General features: G+C 42.4%; 1 protein-coding gene across 1 annotated transcript in view; it reads right to left on the bottom strand.

The window, feature by feature from the left end:
• EIF2B3 (eukaryotic translation initiation factor 2B subunit gamma) overlaps positions 1-20,601 on the bottom strand; it is a 96,050-nt gene that overhangs the window by 58,297 nt on the left and 17,152 nt on the right. Inside the window, exons 4-5 of the mRNA XM_048498707.1 lie at positions 12,459-12,618; positions 11,192-11,303 (exon numbers count right to left, since the gene is read on the bottom strand). Of these exons, the coding sequence (XP_048354664.1) occupies positions 11,192-11,303; positions 12,459-12,618 (272 nt within the window). The remainder of the gene's footprint in view (positions 1-11,191; positions 11,304-12,458; positions 12,619-20,601) is intronic.

Below are 20,601 nucleotides of genomic sequence, written 5' to 3'. Positions count from 1 at the left end.
AGATGAGACATCTTTCATACAGGTAGACCAACTGGGGGAGTAAATTAAAATTAATTTCCCAGACCTTCTGTTTTGAGTCCATACTGAATTCTAAATACTCATTTTGTGCTAGATTTTTGTTCCCTGTTACATCTTTTCTGCAATTTAAGTCATGCAATTGTGAGAATACCCCAAACTTAAAAAAGGTTTCCATTCTCATTCTTCATACAGCAATATAGTTAGTTCAATAACTACTACATATATCAAACCAGGAGAAAAACAATAACTTTTTTTTTTGCAAGGAGAGACCCTAAATAAGACTGTAAAGACCATGGAATCTCCATTTAAAATGGGTAACAGGGTTTTGGCCAATACATAAATATAAATTCTACATGTAAACATCTCATTAAAAATACTGGAATTGAGGGGGTGATTATAAAATGAGACCAAAGCACAGAAATAAAATAATTTTGACACAACTTCAGATACAGTGGCTTGGCCACTGAGATAAGAATGGAGCTGAATGTGGGAAGAACCCATTATGCTTTCAATAGCGTCTGGTGCTGCTAAATATATGCTCACATACTTCGCTTCCTGAAAAGTTTAAAGAATTTCAATAGCTGTTTGGCCTGGGAAAGAGGTGTTCACTGAAATGCTAAGACACAGACCAAGCACAGAACACGAGATTACCTGAGGAACAATATTTTTCAAGGGCTCTTAAAAGCAAAGGCTGCAGGAAAAGTAGCCTGAAGAGGTCTAGTTCTCAAATGGGGTTTAGCCATTCTATCTGGGAAGTGCGCCTTGGGTGCAATTTTCCAACTACGGCCCTAAGCCATTGTATTGCAAGAACTGAAAACCAGGCCCCTCTGAAAAATAACCAAGCTTGCTGAAAGGCCTTTCCTGCATAAATAGCGCTAATAATAATGCAAACAGAAATTGTCATTTTTTTCCTCCTGGGTTCCAGCTAAAATGTATAGCTTCATTGGTCTGATTTGTGTTATTACTGTTCTACCTGGCTAAAAATCAAAGTTTCAAGTGGGGAGTTTAAAGATTTTTCACAGCGTTCAAATTATTTGGCCTCAGCTAGAAGCAACGAACCTAACAAGCACAGTGTGATGTTTAGCATGTATAGAGGAATCTATACAAAGCCTCTGATGGTCCTTTTGCTAATGTTATATTAATGATTTGTGAAGCAATTCTACTGTACTTTTTAGTTAAGAAAGAAGTTTTACAAGATATCCCTTGTGAGAAAGGACATTAATATTCATATTGGTCACATGCAGTGCTGAGGAAGAAAAGCCTGGAAATTGCAAGCTCTGGCATGTGTCCAGTACTCTTCTTAATCTGCGTTCCCAATCCATGTGATGCTATACACATCTCACATATTATATGAAGGTGAAAGGTACTTTACAAAGTTCAAGAAGATAGACTCCTGCCTTGAAAAATATATCATCTAAAATTTGAGACAAGTAAGACAACAAAGGGAAAGGAGGAGGGCAGAGGCACAGATAAACAGAAGAAGATGCAATCACTCAATTTACACAGCTTTGGTTCGTTTCAGTGGGAGAATCAGAGACTATGGGGAGCTTGGACAGGAAGCTTGGACAGGAAGGGAGCTTGGACAGGAAGGACAAAAATGTATGTTCTGGATCCAATAAAGACAGGGTACCAGGGCAGAGATTTAAGAACTAATGTCAAATAATCAGAATAACAAGAGAGGTGAATGATTTTTATGGCAGCCTGCTAGACAGAGATGATGGGTATCAAAGTGTGACAGCAAAGGCCAGAGAAAAGGAGGGTGCAGCGGTTAGGTTGGCCACAGCATGAACCTGTGTTCTTGCTAAGGGAGGAAAATGAGAGGGGTTTTCCAACATGGTAAAGCAAGAGTAAAAATGTCAAATGGCCCAAGATAAAGGCTTCATATTACAATGCAAATGGTGATGTTGTCAAGGGATATGGAGAATATACAAGGAAAGAAAGGAATGGGAAGAAATAATATAATCATCTTCAAGTACTTGAAGGGCTGTCATATAGAGGTTGGTGCAGAGTTGTTTTCTCTTGCTCCAGATGGTCAGACCCAAACCAGTGGTTTGAAATTAAATCAAAAGAGTTCTCAGCTAAACAGGAAGAACTTCCTGACAAAGCAACAAGTACAACAGGCTTTTGGGGGGCAGGGGTCGGGGGAGGGATCTCCTTCTTTGGAGGTTTTTAAACCGAGGCTAGATGGCCATCTGACAGCAATGCTGATTCTGTGAACTTAGAGGGAGAGCAGTAAGGGCTGCATAAGTGCTTTGTTCTCATGGCCCTTTCTTACATGTTGATTGTCACTTTGAGGTCAGAAAGCAATTTTTGTCCAGGCCAGATTGGCTAGGAATCTTGGAGGTTTTTTTGCTATCTTCTGGGCATAGAGCAATGGACACTGGGGGATGTGGGGAGAGGTATTTGTGAATTAGGACAATGGCAGAAACACGGATGGAGGATCCCAGAGGAGTTTTAATAAGAGAAAGGAATACGTACTATTATACCTCTCTCTTTACGTAACACTTGAACTCACCAGCACTTTTTTTTTGCTGTCAAGTCACAGTTGACTTATGGTGGTTTACCACTGAATGCCTCTGCATAGCAACCGTGGTACCCCTTCATGGTCTCCCATCCAAATATTAACTAGGGCTAACCTTGCTTAGCTTTCAAGATCTGAGGAGAACAGATTAGTCTGGGCTATCTAGGTCAGAGCACCAGCACAATTCTATTAGGGACCAAACAGAATAGCAATTATTAGGAAAATCGTTGAGTAGAAAATCGTTGAGTAGAATTCCTCCAAATGAAAAAAGCTTTTAAAACTATAATAATTGAAACCAGAATGTGTAAAATGATTTCAACAACATTGTGCTAGTTGTAGACAACGTTTCTTGCTAATATTTAAATTTGTTTTATTTATTAAAAATATTTATATTCAGTCTTTGCCACAAAAAGGCTCAAGCTATTGCTCCCAACTTGCTGGTGCCCAGCTGTGCCACAGTATATAGGTCAGTCATGCACGATTCCATCAACAATCAGCCCAGTAAATGCAACAAACTGGCATTATTTAATTCAGTCAATACTAAATGTAGCTAATTTTGAAAACAATGAGCTCAATTTTATATACTTTCAAAGTACAATGCCAAGGTTCCTTTGGAAAGAGACGAATCGCTAGCTGCTTGCAAAAATCCCACAGCTATTTCCATGTAGCTAACTGGAAAATGCCCTGTTAAGGCACAAATTTCATGATTCACTGAACAGTAAAGAAAGCTGGAACAAGAACTTGGACTGAATTTGGAGCAACAGAGCTCAATCACTTTAGAATAGTCACACTTCTCATGCTACCCTTGCAGTGCTTCTTATAATATTTTCTCCATCCTGCTTCCTTACATTTCTGTAAAGAATACATTTCTGACCAGGACAGGGGTGTTAACTAACTCTGCATTCCAGTTTCCTTTGCGTCATGGAATCCCAGCCTAGTGATGAGTAACGTATGTCTAACATGTGGCAGAGAACATTCATACTGTGTTCAAACAAGCATGGATAACTTCTCTGACCTTATACTAACCCTTCTGTGCCACTGCCATGAAACTGAAACGGATTTTACAGTTTTAAGAATGGTCCACCATGAGCAACTAGGCACATTTTCAGCAGATACATAATATATAATATATACTCAAAATATATGTACACACACACACATTCAGGTCACAAACACTTTCAAAAGTCAGACTCCAAGAATATTTTGAATTATCAAAGTTAAAATTAACATCAGTAAATGTAATGGCACTTACTCTGCCGCTCCATGTGAAACATCAAGATTAATACTGCAAGAAATCACACACTTGCTGGCCTATATGTACTAAGACATCATCCAGCGTACCCGTTTTCACTGAACCAGGGTACTGATCTCACAACATATCTAAAATATTAAACAAAAATTGATAGATATCCTTTTTCCAACTGCAGTGATTCATAGCAGGTTAGAGGAAACTATAAAATCCTCAGAACTGACATAAAACCGCAAATTGACCTGAAAAATGGATTTTATGAGATTTACACTCATATGGAATTATAAGATGCAATAGGATTCAAGCTGCTATGTAAAGCAGAAATTTCATGAGAAGATCCTGGCAACAAAAACTAAAGTTCCAAGCAAGTCTGTGTGGTATTTTCTTAGTATTTTACAGAGGCATGAAACACAAGTCTTGGGGTTTTTATTTTATTTTATACTGCTCCTGATTGTTTTCCCCCTCCGCACAATAACAGCCTTAAGACAATTTTTTTTATTTGCATCTCAGCGTGAGATAAGGGGAAAGGGAGAAAAAATATATACTTTTTTGTATATAAAAATATGATCCTTCAAAGTCAAGACTTCACTGGCACTTCAAAGCCATCTTGAGATTAGTCCATACATTTATTTAGGAGGCATTTCTTTTGGTATGAGGTAACGAGCAGACAGGATTGTCATTGTGATTTATTAGCATATCCTCTGCAAGTAGCTCTGCACCTGCATTTGCACAGATGGAACACGCACAAAGGTGGGTGGTTTATTAGGGGCAACTCATCCTCAAACAACCCACAGAATTTTTAAAAGGAAATGCTCTAAATTTAGACCTGCTCCAACAGGTGTCTTTTACTGACTTTCTTTGTGCAACCATAAGCATCTAAGGTGCCTTCAGTAATCACTCCTTGAGAACAAACATATCAGCCCTCACTTTTGAGTAGGGGAAAGGTCAAAGGAATAATTTTTCTAACCAGATGACTTGCCAAATGCTTAGGGAGAAGACATGGGGAAAGTACGTATTAACTGCTCAGACCAAAACATCCATCTCACCTCTATAACCAGCATTTGAAGTCAGCTATTTCTGTCTGGCACAAATATTTGTATCAATCAACTGAGATATAATCCTTGTTATCTGAAGACTGGCACACATCTGAGACTAGACAAGTAACTATGAAAGTAAATATAACCAGCAGAATTATGGAGTCAATACTTTTTATGTCTGAACTTCCTTGATGCATGTACTTTAATCTCTTTAATATCCTACAAAAGGTATTATGACACTATGCTGCGGCTGTTTGCTCCCTGCTGCTATGTGGAGTCTTATTGGACATTTTTACTTATTCCTTTAATCTTTGGACTTAGAAATTTCAGTCAAGGATGCCTCCTCCAGTATTGTCCAACTTGCCAGTTATGGATCTCATCTGAAGCACTAATGGATCTCATCTGAAGAGCTGAAGCCATCTATAGTTTAATATTTTATGTATTTTAGATAAATGATATATACGATGTTTTAAACTTTTATTGTTGATGAAAACTGCCCTGAGCCTTCGGGGAGGGCGGTATATAAATATAATAAATAAATAAATAAATAAAATAATCTTGGTGCTCTACCCACAGATGGGCAGAAACTAGAGACATAGCCTTCTCAGGGGTGGCATACCTCCTATGGAAAGCCTTCTTCCATGACGCTCACTTGGCAATACAACTACTGACTTTTAAGCACTGTGCTGAAACATTTTTCACCCAAGATTTAATGGAATTTCATCTTCTTGCACTGTCCTTTCTTAATTTCTGTGCTGATTTTATACATTTATTTTTACTGGCTGCTGCTCAATGATTTTGCAACTTCATTTTTTAGGAGTTATTATGATAGAGTTCTTTTATTATGGGATTGGAATCCTCAAGGACTGTGGATCTTCCCAATATTTACCTTCCTTCGACAGATCTGCCTGATCTGGTAAAGCTTATTCCTGGGGTTGCTGGACCTTTGGTAAGAAGGCTATAGTGAGGCGGGAGAAGGGACGAATGTCACTCTCTCCTCTCCTTTATGTTAGTGGAGCTGAGAGAATAAAGGAACTCTCCTTCCCACTGCAGCCTTCCAACTTATCCATTTGAGTCCCACAATTCTGGGAATAAACTTTCCTGGGGTTAGAAAGGACCCTTGGGTAGAGGAGAATGGGGGAAGATCGACAATCATCAGCACCTTGGCATTTCTGTGGGTGATGTGAAAGCCCCCTGCCTGAGACCTGCCAGCCTCAGACATGATGGACCAATGGTCTGATTTAACACAAGGCAGCCTCATTTGCCCTTCTACTGATGGATCACAGAATCCAACCCTCATTTTATTTTGTTTTTAGGCGCCCCATACAGATTTTGGAGTGTGAAGGATGTACTTTTTTCAAATAAATAAAACCAAACATATAAATGGTCCCCAACAAAATGTGACGGAAGTCAGAATGTTAGTTTAGATGAGAAATGGAGATGGGGTGGAACTGGGGCTGAATCTAAAATACTGCCAGCCAAACAATCTTGATGGAATAGAACTTCCCTGCCTTTTCCCTCATGATGTAGCTCTCTGAACTCCACAAAATTCTATTATTACAAATAAACCTTCAAGAACAGAAAGTGGTTGAGGAACTGGCAACTCCCTTTCTGCAGGCAGAAGAGCCTTCCATCAGTGGAAGACAACATTTGACTCTAAACCTTCCCTCCAGTGGCATAAAGTAAGGGGAGTAAACTGCTATGAAAGAGCCACAGAAAATGAGCCAGAATTCAAGGTTGGTTAGCTAAGTTCCTCCTGTGAAAAATAGGAACATAAAAAGTACTTGGGAAGCTCATATAGGTCACAAAAAAAAGAACATGGATAGGGAGAGGTTGGAGTATGCTTTTGGCCACTTTAAAACAAATGTTTTAGTGGGCAGTGAGAGTGCTGGGAATTATTTAATATGAATATTAACCTGGGGGTAGACAAACTAATTTAAATTTGTGTAAATCTTGTTTTCACAATCTGAAGTACATGTGACAAAATTCAGATGTTCTGGTTTCTTTAGATACTGATAACTTAATTTTAAATGTTACTTCTTTGCTCAATACTAACCCTAGATAGTACTGATATCAAAGTAAATAGCGCTAACATGTCAGTGTTCCAGAATGTAGTTTTTATCTACCTTTTTGTTTAGAAAATTAATAAATCACATCTCCAAAAAACTGTTCTCTCTATTTAGACTAAAGCTGCTCCCTCCAGCATGTAAGTTTTGAAAAATTAAAAACCTTTAATTTGACATGTTGAACTGCTCTCCATTTAATTTAAAATCATTCATCATTCTAACAGGTGAGACCACTTCCATCTGGATCCCAGCATTCTGAGAGTATTCTCTCTATCCTCTTCAGCACTTCAAACACTGTGGTTTAAAAAGTCCCAGTAAGCTGCTTGAAGAAAGACCCCACAGAAGAACCAGGACTGAACAGAAGGTCCAGAAGTATAAACTGGATTTATGATCCCTTTCTGTAGACTGCATGTAATGGACTGCACATGATGTAAAAGCAAACATGGTGTAGTCATGTGGCTGCAGTCTTGGACTGGAATCTGAGAGACCAGTATTGAACCCTCACTCTGCTGAGGAAGCTTCCTTGGTGACCTTGGAGCACTCTTAGCCTAAACGACTTCACAGGGTCATTGTGATGGTACAATGGATGGCAGGAGAATACGCGGAGTCCAAATTGTGGAGAAAAATGGGGTACAAATGAAATAAATACATAATAAATATAGCTGAAGATGGAGGGCAGACAAGAGGTTACTTGGTTGATTGAAAATAGAAAAGAAATCAGGAAGCTGAAAGGAAGCGAAAAAGAAGGAATATGGAGGCAAAACTAGGGAAAGTGAAGTACCTCACACAAGCATGTAAGGGTTCCCCACTGGCACTGAACACAGTTTTCCCAAGGACAAGCTACTAGGGAGAGGGAAAGAGGGAAAGTTGAAGGGGAGGGAATAAAGGTAGAGTAGGGCTGGTAGTTGGGAAGGAGAAAAGGAAACAGGAAAAGGGGAAAAGAGGAGAGAAAATAGTGTGGGAACTGAAGGTGAGATGCCCCCCCCCCCAAATCTTTGAGAGGCCCCTGCTTATAAATAAATGAATGAATGAATGAATGAATGAATGAATGAATGAATGAATGAATGAATGAATGAATGAATGAATGAATGAATGAATGATTAAGATAAGGGAAGCCTGAATGATGGTTGAGCTACCATACCTTTACATTTAAATTATTGTAACCTGCTAAGAGAATCAAGCACAGCTCAACGTCCACAAGATTAAACAGACTAATAGACAAAGTGAATGAACAAGACAAGAAGGAACTTTTGGAGTACTGGCTATTGCACAATCACATCCACATCATGTTATACTGATCAGAAGAAAACAGCTTTTCCATCATGTGAACTTTAAAGAGATAACACAGTGATGCCACCATGATGGGTAAGAAGAGAACTGTATTTGATATTTTAGCTCAGGGGTCGGGAACCTTTTCCCCTCAAAGAGCCATTTGGCTCACCCACCCCCCACTCGCTGGCACGCCCCCCCTCCGCTCCCCCGCCCACTTGCTCGCTCGCGCCCCCCCCCCCGCCCGCTCACACACACACCCGCCTGCAGGGCGAAAGGCGTAGAATGAGCAGCGGCTGACCTGCGGCCCTTGCCCGGCTGCAGAGGCGGTGATCGCCCAGCCCTGCTCCTTACAGAGGCGAGGGTGAAGAGGTGCCAGCCCGGCTCGGCCGGAGCCGGCGCTTGAGAAAGCGATCGCCCGCCCTGCTCCTTGCAGGGGCGGGGAGAAAGCGTGCCAGCGGCTTCGGCGGGCCGGCCCGCTTGAAGCGATCTCCCGCCCGCGCAGGGGCGGGAGAAAGTGCCAGCCGGCGGGCCGGCCGCCCGGGGCTGGTGCTCCGCCCTGCCTCCTTGCAGAAGGCGGGGAGAAGAGATGCCAGCGGCTTCGGCCGAGACGACGCCGAGGCAACGATACTCCCGCCCTGCTCCCTTGCAGAGGCGGGAGGCAGAATACCAGCGGCTTCGGCGGCTTGCCAGACGTGCTCTCCGCCCCTGCTCCTTGCAGAAGGCGGGGAGAAAGAGGTGCCAGCTGGCTTCGGCGGGCTTGACTGGCAGCGAAAGCGGTGCTCCCGCCCTGCTCCTTGCAGAGGCCGGGAGAAGAAGGTGCCCGGCCCGGCTCGGCGGGCGGCCGCCCGGGAATACTTGATGTCTCCGCCCTGCTCGCTTGCAGGGCGGGAGAAGAGCTGCCAGCGGCGGCTCGGCCGGAAGCCGGCCGCCCGAAGCTGTCCGCCCTGCTCCTTGCAGAAGAGCGGGAGAAGTAGGTGCCCGGTTTCGGCGAGGCGGCGAAGCGATGCTCCAGCCTGCCAGGCGGGAGAAGGGTGGCGGCTCGGCGGAGCGGCCCGCGAGAAGCGATGCCGCCCTGCTCCTCGCAGGCCCGGGCCAGCTGGCTCGGCGGAGCCCGGCCGCCGCCCGAAGCTGATGCTCCAGCCCTGCTCCTTGCAGGGGCGGGAGAAGGTGCCCGGCCCGGCTCGGCGGCCGACGCCCGAGGTAGCGATGCTCGCGCCTGCTCGCTTGCAGAGGCGGAGAAGAGGTGCCCGGCGGCTCCGGCGGGCGGCAGCGGAAGCGATCTCCGCCCTGCCACAGAAGGTGCCGGCGGGCCGGCCGCGAGAGTGCGATGCTCCCGCCTGCTGAGAAGCCCGGGGAGAAGGTGCCGGCACCGGCGGGCAGCGGCTTCGCAGGGAGCAATCATCCCCAGCCCTGCGCTTTCGCCTACAGAGGCGCGGGAGAAGAGGGGCCCCGCGGCTCGGCTGATGGAGCCGCAGAACAGCGGCGGAAGAGCCGCATGCGGCTCGCGAGCCGCGGGTTCCCGACCCCTGTTTTAGCTCAACCAGCACTGGGTTTTCTGCAACGGCTACAAGAAGTGGCAGAACTTGTAACACTGAAGATTGGTGTGTATCCATCGTCTCAGCAACAGTCTACAAATAACTGCAGATGTCAGGAAAAATGTATACAGGAAATAACACAGAATACCCTCTGTTGGCCATAATTCTACCCCCTGACTGAAAAATGGGTGTTCTGATCAAGACTATCTATGTGGATCTAATGTGTCCAATGGAAGATATAAAGAAGACTCTAAATTGACTTACTGTGAGGGACTAAAGAGCCTCTTCTCACAACCAGGATGCATATCTTTTGCTTCTAGGGGCTGGGTGGAGCTTCCTCCTTTCTGTCTTGCCACTTGAGCGGTGGGGATCTGCCATTATCTCTGTTTCAGATGCAATTTGGATAATGCACTTGTCCTCCACCTCAGCATACCTGGTGACATCAATCCCATGCATTTCCAGTACTAGTCTCATACACGTTCCTTGCCAGTTTCACCCTTTTAAAAAGCCACTGTATATACTCGTGTATAAGTCAACCCGCATGTAAGTCGAGGCACCTAATTTTACCACAAAAAACTGGGAAAACTTATTGACTTGCGTATAAGTCAAGGGTGGGAAATGCAGCAGCTACTGGTAAATTTCAAAAATAAAAATAGATACCAATAAAATTACATTAATTGAGACATCAGTAGGTTAAATGTTTTTGAATATTTATTTCAAAGAAAAACAATAAACCAGCTTGGTAAGCCCTGATTGTCCCTTTAAATCCACTCAGAAGGCGCGGGGGTGATTTAAAGGGAGAATCTGGGGAAAATTTGAGGGTGCCTGTCAGGGGCGGAATGTTTATGTTAGCAGTACCAACATTTCAGAGTATCTTTAGGAGACCCTCCTGATGATACCACCCAGGTTTGGTGAAGTTTGGTTCAGGGGGTCTGTTTAGCTTCCATTGGAAACAATGGGGGATGAGAACACCCACTTTGGGGATCCATAACTTTGGATCCCCTGAACCAAACATCACCAAACCTGGCTGGTATCAGCAACAGATTATCCTGATGATACCACCCAGGTTTAGTGAAGTTTAGTTCAAGGGATCCAAAGTTATGGACCCTCAAAATGTAGCCCTATCTACTATTAGCTCCCATTGGAAACAATGGGGGATGGGGGCACCCCCTTTGGGGGTCCATACCTTTGCATCCTCTGAACCAAACTTCACCAAACCTGGCTGGTATCATCGGGAGTCTCACCTGATGATACCCTGAAATTTTGGTGCCATTAGCCTAAAAACTGCACCCCCTGGTGGCCGACAAATAAAAACCCTAAAATATTTTGTAAAATACAGCTGACTCGCGTATAAGTCGAGGGGGGCTTTTTCAGCACAAAAATGTGCTGAAAAATTCGATTTATATGCGAGTATATATGGTATTTGTTTTAGCACTCTTGATTACCTGGTTCCACACCAAACGAACGAACTAAAACAGAACACCAAAACTTACTTCTGCAAGATGGATCTCTTAATGATAATTTCTTCATCCAAATCGGCTTCATTGGCCATAAAGAACAACCTCTTTCCCATGCCATCCACTCCAATGAAATCACGTTGCTCCACTAGAACAGAAAGTTATAACACAATTTTACAGTCCAGTTTTAACACAAGAGTAGGACTGCTCAGATATTCCACCAAGAAGATAGATGTAAATGTTAGCCAAGTTTGCCCATCGAAGTTGAAACCATTCCTGAAAATTCTCAAACACCAAAGAAAGATGAAGATGCTATGCTGGGCCACTGCTACTACCTGTATCAAAAAGCAGCAGAGGGAAGAATGCAAGTCCCTGAACAGCTGGTGAATTTTGCTGTATCAATATTATTGCTTTAAATCTCCACTCTTAAAAATGAATGATCCAGAGGAAGTCACGGCTAATAGCTTTTCTTATCTCATTGAAAAATCAGATTATTTTTTACAATCTCAATTGGTTGCTGTGGAAAGGTTTATTTTTTCACACAAGAATATTAATTACCAGGTGGAATCCCGGAAACGCATGTTGGGGTCTTCAGAAGAAAATGCTGAAACCACTAAATGTCTCTTTAAAAATGGCAGTTCCAACACATACTTAAATCCTGCATTTAATTGTTTACCCAGTTTTTTGACAGATTGCATCTCTTCCATGCCACAGCAAGTAGGAAGAAATAAGCAACAGGGCAAGAAGGAGTTTAGTTTAGGGGGGGCTGTGCACACTTTCAGCACAAGGAGGAGAGAAGAGGAATCTAAGCTGGAGGAGTTCAAAACCAATGAATATAATCACCAGTAACTTAGTGGCCATAGTGGATATAAATTATCTTTTAAATCACACAGAGATCACATTGGGTATTTGATCATTTCTCCCTCCCAGTTCTATAATCAGCTTCGTATGAATTTAGTACAAAAACTTCCAGCATTCTACAATGAAGAATACAAATTCAGATAGTGGAACCATCAGATTCTGTAACTAAAATATAGAACAAGCAAGTGTACTATATTTATTACTTATAGAATTTACTCTGACTGGAACCCGAATCCCTACCCCCAGTATGTTTGGATACTGGAATGTTATTAGGACAATACACTAAGAACACATTGTTATTGGAAAACACACAAAGAACTTATCTGGAACACCATTTCAGTTAGCATATTCTGCCTGATAGTCATGAACATTGTCAAGTTGTGTAACAGCTGCTAATTTCTATGGAACTGTTGGCAGTCAGAACCTGAGAGCATCTGCTTACCCAACTTTTTCTTCCCTTTTTGTCCTGGTACCAGCTCCGTAGGTTCACAGGCTTTCTTCATCAGCATGGACAGCGTCGCATCATGAGCTCGGAATAAGTCCACTACTTCATGAAGAGCGACATCTGTGATCAAATCACAACTCAACACCAATACATCTGTCTGCAAACAGAAAAACAAGATATATGAATAAACCTTCTTCAGAAATGCAAATGATTAAAAGTCAATATGGGAAGGCTTTCCAACTACTATTGGAAAACATTGTTACCCAAGATATGGGTTTTTCCACTAAGACATTTTTCCTGTTGATATAAGCATACTTCTGTTAACACAGGCTCTAGAATGGGTCAAATAAATAGAATTGTTAAGTCATGCATATGGGTACTGAGAATATTAGCACTGTACACAATCTTCCACTGCAGACATTGTTTTAAATATCAATTTGACTGACTGTTGCCAGTCAAATTCCAGATTATGTTCAAGTTGTTAGCCTTGACTTTTAAGGCCTTGAGTGGTCTGGGACCCTCATAACTTTGGAACCACATCTCTCCATATTGCTTGTGGAGGACTTTACAGTCCTCTGATGGAAATCTACTGGTGGTCCCAGGAACCAAGGATGTTAGGTTGGCCTTAGTCAGAGCTAGGGCTTTATTGGCCCTGCCTCCTGACTGGTGGAACTCTCCATTGGCTGACACCAGGGCCCTGCAGGATATTAATCAGTTTGGCAGGGCCTGTAAGATAGAGATATTCCACTGGGTCTTTGGTTGAAGCCAACTGCTGTCCCTATACTACCTTGCTGGCCTCCCATCCATCAATCTTAGATCAAAAACTGACCAGAAAACCCTCCAGGAAAAAATCAATCATCATCTAGCACTGTACTTCATGCTTAGAGCATTCCCTCTTTGCTTGTCTTATTGTCATCTGGCCTCATGGTCTCTTATGTTTGGGATACAGATCAATGAAAAACTAGGAATGTTGATCATAGATTGAACAAAAGGATTATAATTTCTGCCATCTGAAGATGTATATCTTGATTTTAGTGTTTTTAACATATTTAATATTGTATTTTATATGAGTTATTTTTATATGTTGTAAGCTGCCCTGAGCCCAACTGCAGTTGGGAAAGCGTGGGTATAAATGCAATAAAATAAATACATAAATAATAATATAATGATTGCAGAAACTAAGTAGGGGTAGAGCTCGTCATAAATCTGAATGGGAGATCTCTAGGAAAAGCCCTTCAGGGGAGGGGAGGTATATTAAACAAACAAACAAAGATATGAAGTATAATTTTTTTTTAAAGGAGCCGTCTTCTTTCTCTGTCATGCGAAAGGATGTATTCTCTCTGGCACATTGATTTAAGACTTAAACCAGTGTGATGCAGTGATGGGGGTAAGGGTGTTACAATTTTGCGGAGGGGGTCTCAATTTTTTATAACACAAAAACTGGAAACTGTGGAGAGCTCTGAAAAGGCTCCTATGAAATAACTTCTCTTTTGGTATGAGTGAAGCGCTTTTTAAGAGACGGTACTTCTCAAAATGTGTACTATAACAATTTTTATAAAAGGTAGTCTATACCATAATGATAACTTGTATATACATGATAGATATATAATAGATTGTATCCTACCACTCCACTAAGCAAAGTCTGAAGGTTTTCTCCAGTCTAATGAGCTTTCCCTCAACTCAAGTGGCACTTCTTCCATTGAAAGAATCACTTACACTGGAGGAAACTTTCCCCAGCCTAAGGTAGGATACTGTCCAATGTTCACTGTTTAAATGTCACTAATATTGTCTACAATTAGCATTCCATAATGTGCCTGATAATAATACACTATTTACAAATTCAATGTTTTCCACATTATGAAGTTTGACGGTCAAACATGGCAGTACAGGGGCATGGGGGGTGGGGGGAGGTGAGATATGTGTTGTATGTTCCAACATATTACAGGGCTCCCTGCTGCAAGTACAACTGTCAGGAAGGTAAATGAAACAAGCAAGACTTACAACCAATACCAATCTCATCAACATTTTCATCAACAAGCTGTTCATCAAGGGCATGAACACACACCACTGCCGTCAAATGTTTGCCCTCCTTTTGCAAAAAGCTACCCAACTTTCTTAAATCTATTAATGGTTGAAGAGACACTATCTGACATCTCCTAGTTTTTTTGCTAGTAATGGGTGAACTTGAGCCTGAAAAAACCTTGAAATTTATAGCATAGTGTTGGGGGAAAATATTCTATTCTCTATGGTTCTTCAACCCTAACAACTTTGGCCTTCCCAAAGAGCTTCCAACCATTCCCAGACTATCCCAAATCTACTGGTACTCAACCCAACCTCACTTACTTTGCAATTGGTGCTGTTCCACTGTCCAAACAGAGGCAAATGGATAGGAACAGAACCTTTCTCATGTATCTCCTTTTTTTTCTCCCCCAAAATTTCAAGTACAGAATCAGTTGCACTCAGCATGTGAAGATGTACCTCATGGAAATGTACTCCTCCATGTTCCTAATATTAACCATTCAGAGACAGGTGAAGGGGTAGGAGATGGAGGGGGCAGGAGGCTCACTTCTTATCCATTATCACCACTGTGCCTTCTAAGGTAGCAGGACAGTAACAGATTTAAACAGAAGGAAAGGTAATTCTTTTCTGGGTCATATTATATAAAAAGAAATGCTCATATCTATAAGACGCACATCTGTCAGGTCAGTACATATTACAAGAAACCAAAACTCCTATTTAGAACTCAAGGAGTATGAATGTTGGCAGCAACTCTAGTTTTGCTGAGTTTGATAAAATATTCTCCACAAAATCGCAAAGCCAAAATTTGCTTGCTCCATGTCATGTAGACATTTTCTAGAATTGCTGTATCACCGTTGACACAAATCTGTATATGCAAAATAAAGAAGATATCTTGGATTTTGTTACACCACACAGTTCTTTCACTTTTGTTATTACTTATTATTTGTACTAGGACTTGTACTAGGACACTGAATTCCTGTCAACTTAAGATTCTAAGGTTTTGTACACTGTAAACTTTTCTAGACAAATGATTCTCAACCTTTTCAGGCCCTAGACACACCCTTAACATCCCAGTGGAAGCATGAGATCCACTAAGCTGCAAGCATGTAGCAGGAAGCAACGTAAATCACAACCCCTCAGTGTAATGAAACAAGAAGAAGACGAGCCAGAGTTATGACCTTGCCAGTATGAAGGTAACAACCATGGGCAGCAGGCCAAGAGAACCAGGGAACGTAGGAGTGGGTAAACCTGAATGGAAACACACCCCACACACCCCACCCCCGAAAAAAGTCACTTTGGCTTTTCTCAGCTTTTCTGACTGAAAAAAAACAACACAGCCTATTCAGGCAAAGGTCAAATAGGCGAAACAAAAAAAGCCAAATGGCCTTAGGGCTTTCCTCGGCTTTCAGCAATGGGACAGCCAGCAGAGTACAGAAATTGGCTCAACCAATTCCTTCACCCAGCTCTCTCCCACAGCCTCAGAAGTGAGAGGTGATTTTATAGTTGGTGATGGGCCAGCGGGAAGAGCTGTTTGCAAGCATCAGGTGGCTGGATCCCTGCAAACAGCTTCTCGCCTCGCCTCTGAAGTCACAGCCGGCTTCAGAGGCAGAAAGTCAGCCAGGGGGAGCTACTTGAAAGGGTCAGACAACCTGATCCCAACCAGCTATTTGTAGGGGTTGGGCAACCAGTTCTTTTGACTGGGAATGTTTTGGGTTTGACTGTAAAACTCTGAAAAATTTCAAAGAATCCCAAAAAGTTGACATAGGTATTTGGCTTTTTTCAACTTTTTTGATGCTGTGCCAAGATGGCCCATGTGGAGCCAACCTTAGTTAGTTTCTGCCCCAGCTTTGCCTCCCGGGACACAAGTGCCTGGGGCATGGACTTACCCAGGCATGGCATAAGCCCACTGAGCCCAATGGAGGGCCTTCTGGCGGCAGGGAGAGTTGGTTGTTTTTTGCCTCTCAGTGTCGCCAAAATGGTGCTGTCCTTAACTGCCCCAGGGCTCTGGATTGGCTGTTAGTGTGCTAATGCACATCATCCCACTAAATTCCATCACAGACTTACAACACATTATCATGTTCTTCACAGAGACTGTCAACGTTAGCAAAAGCAATTTCATGATTAGTTTTTGTCCTGAACAAGATGACAACATGTAAACTAATCCTTTTAATACAGCAGTAATTTACTCACAAGTAAAGTAAGCACTAAAATATTTCCATCCCATTTAGTATTCCCATGCCCCTAAACATTATACTCAGGTGAAAAAAGCAGCAATCTTTTATTCCCTTATATTCTACCCACCAATATATATATCTGCTAAAAAGAATTGTGTGAGTCAAACTGTCTCTTTCAACAATCTAGGGAAAAGCAATGGACTATTACTAGATGTTCAAGGAGTGATTTAACTCTAAATTATCCTCCCTGGTAAGGTGCAAACAATATGAAGGCAGGAACACACTCAGCAGTTGTTGCAGCCATAGACCAATGATAAATTTCCAGTGCAACAGATAAAACATTATTAAACTTGAAAACTTCACCTATATCCCTCCTTCACCTATAATCCTTCTTGAACATAATATTCCTCACAGTTTCCTGAATTAGAGAAACAACAGCAGATAAAATACCACTCACTTCAGAACCACCCTCCCCCAGCAGAACTCGGTAGTCTTATATAAAGCAGAAAATTAAACTGAGTCAGTAACTTCAGACAGTGATAAACCAATTTTAAGCAGGTTGAAGCATACACAGAGTTCCTAAAAGTTACAAAGTTATATCTGTCAAGTTCATCATGACAGCATAAAATCTATTCAAAATACGTTGGTGAAGAGTTTACCATTTAGCTGCTTTTTAGACACCAAATTGTTCCTTTTCCAGTAGGAAACTTCTTTATTTCACAACCTAAATAGATTCACATCAACAGCTAAACCCACTTCAGGCTCATGGACATGGCTTTAGAAGCCACTATCTGGACTTATAAACTCAGTCTTGTAATTATTTAACTATGTACTTTAATCTGTCACCCTAGTGAACTGCCAACAAGGTTTCATAATTGCGAACAGGCTTCTCATTTTAGGACGAACTTTGGCAAAGGCTGAATGCAAGACCCCCGAGGAGCGCAAGGGAACAGAACCACCAAATGTCTGGTTGCCATCTGTTCTACCCATTTACTCTCTCAATATGTAAATAAACGTCAGAGAGCACAGGGACCAGTGAAACACATGGTTGCTAAGTAAAGCCCACATTTCTGCCTCTCCTCCTGATGAACGGAGCAGTGGCCTCAGATGCACGCTGAGAGTACACCATGAAAGGCTCTTTTGGGACTCAACAGCCTCCCCTTTGAAACACCAACACCCTCATAAATAAAGCCCTCACTGTCTGATGGATGCCCCCGTTCCAGCATGGAACCCCTGAAAGAATAAACTAATGGCTGAATGAAAAAATAAACTAGGCTAGCACCCTAGCAGAAGGGTGTATTTTCCTTTATTTTCTATGGCTGGGATAGTAAAAAGAAAATAAATGGTGAAGCCTCAGCTTTTAAAAATATGTACTGTGTATGTCTAGCACACCTTAATGATGAGCCCCTGATATGAAGGAGACACAATATGGAAAACAAGCCTGGGTGACCAAAAGGGGCTGGGGGCAAACATGACCCTGCTGTGTTTCATAATATACGCAAATGATAAAGATAAAGCAAATCTTAATTAAAGGCATGTAGCACTAATTACTACAGCACTCCCCAGTTATTAAAAAGTATATGATAAGAATCAACACAATTAGAAGTATGTGCTGCACTTATTATGTTCATACCTCAGGTTTAGTCAGCACAAGTGAAGATAAAAATCATGCAAAAACAGCTGCAATTTCATTAACATTCATCACAGAGTTTAGGGAAGGAGAAAAACTTCATACAAAGTATAAACTTTGGGGTCTAGCTCAAAACATCAAAAGAACCATGGATGCATGAGATGCCCCAGAGACTGGCCCCAAGACAAACTTAGGACCTCCCAGATTACATATAGTATTTATTTCACCATTTCAGCATTTATATGAAAGCAGTGCACTGCATCTAAAGTTTCAAAAACAGAAAAACAAAGTCTCAAAAACCTGTGAACACTGAAAACATGATGTTTCGTGGAAACTGAGATTAAAGCAAGAGACATCAAGATGCTCTGGTGCAGAGTGCCGACTAAAGGTCTGTACTGTTCATTGATACTGCAATTAAGAAGACATAAAGGTCTTCTTCTGTGCAAGCAGGAATTCCTTTTAATTCTAAAAACACCTAAAACACACTGGGTGCTAGAAGTCAACTGGGTTGCACCCACAGTCTTACAGAGGGTTGAAGCCACCCACCTTTTCCAATGGCACAAGAAGGATCAGGGCAATCTTGCCCAGTCCCCACTCCTTGCAGGACCCCTGCCTCATGCGGCTTTTCCTCTACTCGCAGAAGTAAATGGAAAACATATTTTATGTGATACAGAAGAACAATCTAAAGAAGGCAGAGTCCTGTAAAACCAAAAGTTAACTAATCAGTGAAAGGGGTACATTCTTGACGCAGAGTTTAAAATTCAACATGAAATGCAAATCCTTCAGTTTTTCTAGAGTAGATTATTCTGAGTGGGAAACTAGGTCTGAATGCACAACAATAACATAATAAAGCACTGGATAGGCCAGTATGAAGGAGCAATGCAGCTCAATCCTATGGTAGAGAGGAATCAGTCTGGCACGGTGCTCTTGATGGTGGAATAGGATCTGGGAAGTCCAGGTTTGCAGCTGCACTCTGCTACAGCAGCTTGCTTGGAGACCTTGACCAGTTACACATTCTGAGCCTATCAAAGGTGACACAGAAACCAAAGGGGAGACTCTGCTCCTCTAATTGGGGTGCAAAAATAATACAACCACACAGGTGTGCAAGAGGGAGGAAATCCCCATCTCAGTGAGTGTTGCAACAATTTCTTCTTGTCTTTCACATCCACCTACTTTCTGCATTGTTTCAACAGTTGCTAGAAGCAAATATGAACAGTGCAGAAGGGGCTGGGTGGGCAGAAACCTGACAGCCATGATGGTGCTATACCAGGGGTAGGGAACCTGCGACTCTCCAGATGTTCAGGAACTACAATTCCCATCAGCCCTTACCAGCATGGCCAATTGGCCATGCTGACAGAGGCTGATGGGAATTGTAGTTCCTGAACATCTGGAGAGCCGCAGGTTCCCTACCCCTGTGCTATACCATCCTGATTTCAGTGCAATGCCATACAAGTGTAAGTGGGAAACAAAATAGGGGGGGGGGGGAGTACAAATACAATCCTAGATGATGACCAGTCATTCCACTGTAAACCTTTGCTACTGCTGGCCACATATCTATGATGCTTGTTTCCTTGCAGCAGACAGTGCAGAAAGAGATTCACTGCAATACCCCACAATGGAGAGGTAGGCACTGGAAAATTGGTTATACCATGTCATCCTGGAGATACATTCCACCTAGGGAACCCATAGGGGGAAGGGAGTGCTAAAGGAACTGAACAAGCACCAAGCACACAACTGGGGGGGCCCAACTTCCTACTTACTGCTATTGTACAGTACCAAATACTGCTCTTCTCTCATCTCTTTGGACTCTGCAGGCCACTCAAATGGTAGAAGAGCATTCACAGTGCAGTGACAATCTTTGCCAATCTATGAAACAACAAATAGCCATATTAACCACTGTGCTTCTGACTGTTTCCCTGGGAGGCTGACAGTTACCTTTTTGTAGCCCAGCTGTTGCAACACTGCAAAAACTACTCAACCAGAACAGTGGTCCTTCTCACTCAATGAGTGATAGAGACAGCTCAACCCGTGGCCCATCAGTGCAACCTGCACAGGTAGGAGCCCAAACAGAACAAGAGAGGTAGCTGGCAAGCCTATTCACTTCACTTGCTCCCAGTATTCCTGATGCTGTGAAATTAATATGTGGATTGCCATAAAGCTATGATTCTGATGGAGGAGTGTTTGGGGACACCAATTAATTGCTACCACTTCTTGTTACTTATGGAGAAACTCTGTCAGAGGACAGAGAGAAAGCAGAGAATCGAATGACTATTTTGCCTCAGTGTTTTCCCTGAAGAAGAGAACAGGCTCATCCAGA

This window comes from Sphaerodactylus townsendi, linkage group LG05 (genome assembly GCF_021028975.2).
Source record: "Sphaerodactylus townsendi isolate TG3544 linkage group LG05, MPM_Stown_v2.3, whole genome shotgun sequence".
Lineage (NCBI taxonomy): Eukaryota > Metazoa > Chordata > Lepidosauria > Squamata > Sphaerodactylidae > Sphaerodactylus > Sphaerodactylus townsendi.
The sequence above is the reverse complement of the archived record's forward strand: the minus strand, read 5'-3'. Positions and strand labels throughout refer to the sequence as shown.